Source organism: Pholcus phalangioides, unplaced genomic scaffold (genome assembly GCF_987345545.1).
Source record: "Pholcus phalangioides strain wild (caught in Gottingen) unplaced genomic scaffold, Ppha-v1.0 ptg000014l_1, whole genome shotgun sequence".
Taxonomy (NCBI): domain Eukaryota; kingdom Metazoa; phylum Arthropoda; class Arachnida; order Araneae; family Pholcidae; genus Pholcus; species Pholcus phalangioides.
In genome coordinates, this window is record NW_028301607.1 from 13,361,948 (window position 1) to 13,366,673 (window position 4,726).

General features: G+C 37.1%; 1 protein-coding gene across 1 annotated transcript; it reads left to right on the forward strand.

Moving 5' to 3' along the window:
• Window positions 1-781: 781 nt before the first annotated feature.
• On the forward strand, window positions 782-2,124 carry LOC149078184 (speckle-type POZ protein-like). The gene has a single exon (XM_089241775.1). It carries the CDS (start codon window positions 872-874, stop codon window positions 1,988-1,990), a length of 1,119 nt encoding a protein of 372 aa, XP_089097901.1. The 5' UTR covers window positions 782-871; the 3' UTR covers window positions 1,991-2,124.
• Window positions 2,125-4,726: the final 2,602 nt, after the last annotated feature.

Genomic DNA, 4,726 nt, shown 5'->3' on the forward strand with positions numbered 1-4,726 from the left:
AACTACTTCTCTTTTTTGTGAGGACCCCGGACCGTGCCCGGGTGGGCCCATGCGTTACGACTGCAATTGCTTGATGAGGGGTTATTTATAGTGTATGTGATCGTTGGATCATCCTGTATTTTACGAGATAGACTAATTTTTCCCATAGAAATGAAACGATGAACCTCTCGGCTAATTGTACGAAATACAGATGACTGGATACCAAGCGAAGGAAATTGGAAAGAAGTCCAATTCTCTCCTCTGTGGGGAATCGAACAACCACCCTCTTACTTTCCGGGTGCGTATTCTACCATTAACCTACAGAGGACAAACATTATTTTCCTTAAGAACACTGTGTTCCTTTGGGCCGAACGGGACTGCGCAATAGACAGCCTCCTAACTCACCCGGAAAATAAGAGGTTGGTGGTTCGGTTCCCCACGGAGAAATGAGACTTTTATTTCCAATTAACCTTTGCTTGATATCCAGTCATCCGTACTTCGTAATTTTTTTCCCATATTATTCATCTCCTGGGAGGGGCAATCGTCTCCCCTCCCCCCAGATCAACAAAAATAATACAAACGGCTTATCAAAGTCTCACGGTGCGTTTAATAACACTTATCCTGCACATGTGTTTCTTCAGATTCAGCAAAGAAAAACTTCTAAGATTTATCTCGTTCTCTTGGGAAAGAAAAATAATAAAAATTTACGCTCGCGTTGTGGGGTGCTCTTGATTATTTATTTTTATAGTTCGATAAAGGCCAGCGGAATCGTTATCGATACGTCAGTAGTCACCTTTGGACACTTGCCGTCACGTCCCTATTACATGAGGCCGTTCTGAAAGCTGTTGTTTTTCTTACTTCGGAAGATGTTTGCTTTTCTCGAAGGAAGAAAATGGGTACAGACGTGATCATGGCAGAACAGAGGCCCATGGAGATCGGCCCGGGGATTGTTTACGTGCCGACGAGCCAGTGTTCTTGTAGGACGAGGGTGGAAGTATGGAAATGCAGCAACAGGTGGACCATCGAGAACTTTTTATTGTGCCCTCGTAGGACCGGACAGTCGCTGGAGAGCCCGTGCTTCTTCAGCGGGCCGAGAAGTGAACTGAAGTGGAGGCTGGTGCTGTACCCGAAGGGAGTGTCGGAAGAGTACCACGATTACGTGTCGCTGTACCTCAAGTTCCTGCCTTCGTCGAGGATTACGACCCAGGCCGCGTTCGAAGTGTCCATCATTAACGAGCATGGCAGGAAGTCGTGGTCGTTCTTCCGCGAAGGATACTTCATTCCTCAAACCAGCATCGGCTGGGAGAAGTTCATGAAGAGGGATTTGTTCCTCAAGGCCAATCAGAAGTTGATCGAAAACAACGAGATGTTGATCCAGTGCGACATAAGCGCTTCGTCGGACGTCACGAATCTCGCCGACAAGGACAAGGGGTCCAGGTTCCTGATGCCGTTGTATCACCTGCAGGACCAGTACATGAAACTCCTGGAGACCGGTAGGTTGTCGGACGTCGTGATAGCCACCAACAAGGAAGAGTTCAAGGTCCACTCCGCCGTCCTGGCCGCGAATTCACCGAAATTCTTGACCATGTTTGGCGATCCGGAAGGCAAAGGAACTCTCCGCGTCAACATGAACGAGTTCGATACCGAAGTGGTGCGCGAGATGTTGAGGTTCATGTACGGTGGACGTATTCCGAACTTCAGGGGCAACATGGCTGAGAGGTTACTCGCTGCCGCCGATTGGTTCGGGGTGACGTCGTTGAAAGAGGTATGCGAGAGCGTGCTTGTGTCCAAAGTCGCCATCAAGACGGCGGCGCATTACCTACAGTTGGCGGACGAATGCAACGCCGTGACACTCAAGAACTACTGCCTGGAGTTCATCCGTAAGAATGTCGCCGACGTGTTGGATACAGCAGAGTGGAAGGCGGTCGTGGCTCAGAGGCCTAACGTCGCGGACGATCTGGCCAGTGCTTTGGCTGTGCATCTCATGTCACCAATACCACAACTGTCCTAACACGTACTATTGTGCCATCGACTGAAGCTCAACATGCCATGCTTCGGTATGCGAAACAAGAAATGCATTTATTTGATTCTCTCTCTTTTTTTTCAAAAAAAAAATTTCAGTATTTATATATAAAACAAGTATTTTTTATTTAGTTTTTGAGGTTCTATTTTTAAAATCTCGAGTCTTTAACGCGTGGCCCATGGGCCACATGTGGCATCCCAAAGCCTTTTGCGCCTTTTTTTCTGCCGATGGAATTGCATACGTAAATACAGAATTTACATGGAAATGCTGGAAGAAAAAACCTCTTAATTGAAAAATAATTCCAGAATTGCTCTGAAAGGAAGTATAATTTCAAAATTAGCTTTCGTAAACATTTCAGAACTAATGAGAGAAATGATTCGAGAATTAATGAGAGAAACAAGTTCACATTACTTTATTGAACGATTTCATTTCATAATTATTGAAAGATATAATTTTCTAATTAGTGAAAGGAATAATTTCTGACTCAATTTCAGACTTGACAAAAGTAATTCCATAATAGTTGAAAGAAAAAATTTCAGATTCGAGGATAATTCATATTTAATGCAAAAATAATTTCAGAATCAATGAAATTCATATTTGATGAAAAAAAATTTCAGAATGGAGAAATAATTTCAAAATTTGTGAGAAATAATTTCAAAATTTGTGAGAAATAATTTCAAAATTTGTGAGAAATAATTTCAGAATTAATGAGAAAAAACTTCCCAACTAATGAGAGAAATGATTTGAGAATTAATCAGAGAAATAAGTTCGCATTACTTTATTGAACGATTTAATTTCATAATTATTGAAAGATATAATTTTATAATTAGTTCAAAGTTCCATCCAACATCGGTCAACACTGATAGAAGCGATTCACCAGGGGCCACACATCTGAAGACGACGCTCCTGTACACCACCTTACCACCTCTCATGACGACTCTCCCGTGGCCACCTCTCTCCATCCGCATCCAACATCGGTCAACACTGCTAGGAGCCATCCACCATGGGCCACACCTCTGACTTAATTTCAGAATTGACAAAAAGTAATTCCATAATCATTGAACGAAATAATTTCAGAATCAATGAGAATTCATATTTGATGTAAAAAATAATTTCACAATTAACGAGAAATAATTTCAGAATTATTTCTCGTAATTGTGAAAATAATTGTTATTTCAGAATTATTTCTCGTAATTGTGAAAATAATTGTTATTTCAGAATTATTTCTCGTATAATTATTTTTTTATAAAATAAGATATATATATATATATATATAAGAAAGTTAATAAGAAATTAACTATGAAAATTATTATTATTATTAATTAAACTATGAAATTATTTCTCATAAAATAAGAAATAATTTCATAATTATTAAGAAGAATGGCTTGAGAATTAATAGGAGAAATAAGTTAATGATTATTCAAATATATAATTTTATAATTTTTGCAATTTTATATTTATTGAAAGAAATTATTTTTTAATTAATGAAAGAAATAATTATTGAATTAATGAAAGAAATAATTATTGAATTAATGCAAACAATAATTCCGAAATCAATGAAAAACAATGAGGGAATTAATGAAAGATAATAATTAATAAGAAGAATATAAAATATAATATAATTAATAAAAGAAATATAAATCCAGAATTGACGAAAGGAATTGTTCCAGAATTAATGGAAGAGATAATTCTGTAGAATTAGTGAAAGAGAGAGAGGGGAGAGAGAGAGAGAGATAATTCTGTAGAATTAATGAAAGAGATAATTCTGCAGAATTAATGAAAGAGTTAATTCTGTAGAATTAATGAAAGAGGTAATTCTGTAGAATTAATGAAAGTGGTAATTCTGTAGAATTAATGAGAGTTAAATCCAGAATTAATGAAAGAGGTAATTTAATATTTTTTCATCTTTAGAAGGCAATAAATTGCAATCTTTAGAAATTGAACTGTAAATTTCAATGGGGAAATCGCCTCCACGAACTTTCATTCTTTCTTTCTCTCAAACTGAGCACAACTCTGGTCTATCGCCATGAGCAATTTACTACCGAGTGAGTTGTGCCGGAAGTGTAAGTGTAAGTACCTAACAGTTTGAGTGCGAATGTAGTGTTGTGCGCATCGAGCTTACATTACTGGAGGGAGCATCCAGCCACCTCGACGGCAGCGACATCGAATGCAGGGAAATCACGTGATTCGGTGAATAGCACAGTTCGTGCCTGGCGATTTTCCCACTGAAATGTACAGTTCTGATTCTAAACATTGCATTTTAAAGATTAAAAGCAAGGGATGGAGAACTCATCTAAAGATAAAAAAAGATTAAATTATTTATTTCATTAACGTAGGAAAAATTTCTTTCATTAATTCTGGAATTTTCTTTCAAATATTCTGGAATTATTTCCTTTATTAATTATTATTTCTTTCATTAATGCTGGGATTATCACCGATTCTGGAATTATATCTTTCATTAATTTTGGAATTATCTTTTATTAATTTTGAAATTATCACTTTTATAAATTCTAGAATTATCACTTTCATTCATTCTAGAATTTCTTCTTTCATTAATTCTGGAATTATCTTTCGTTAATGCTGGAATTACATCTTTCCTTAATTTTGAAATTATCTATTTCATTAATTTTGGAATTACCTCATCGATGCTGAAATTATTTCTTTCATTCATTGTTTTAAACTTCTATTTATGCCATATGAAAATTATATACTAGGGTTTCCATT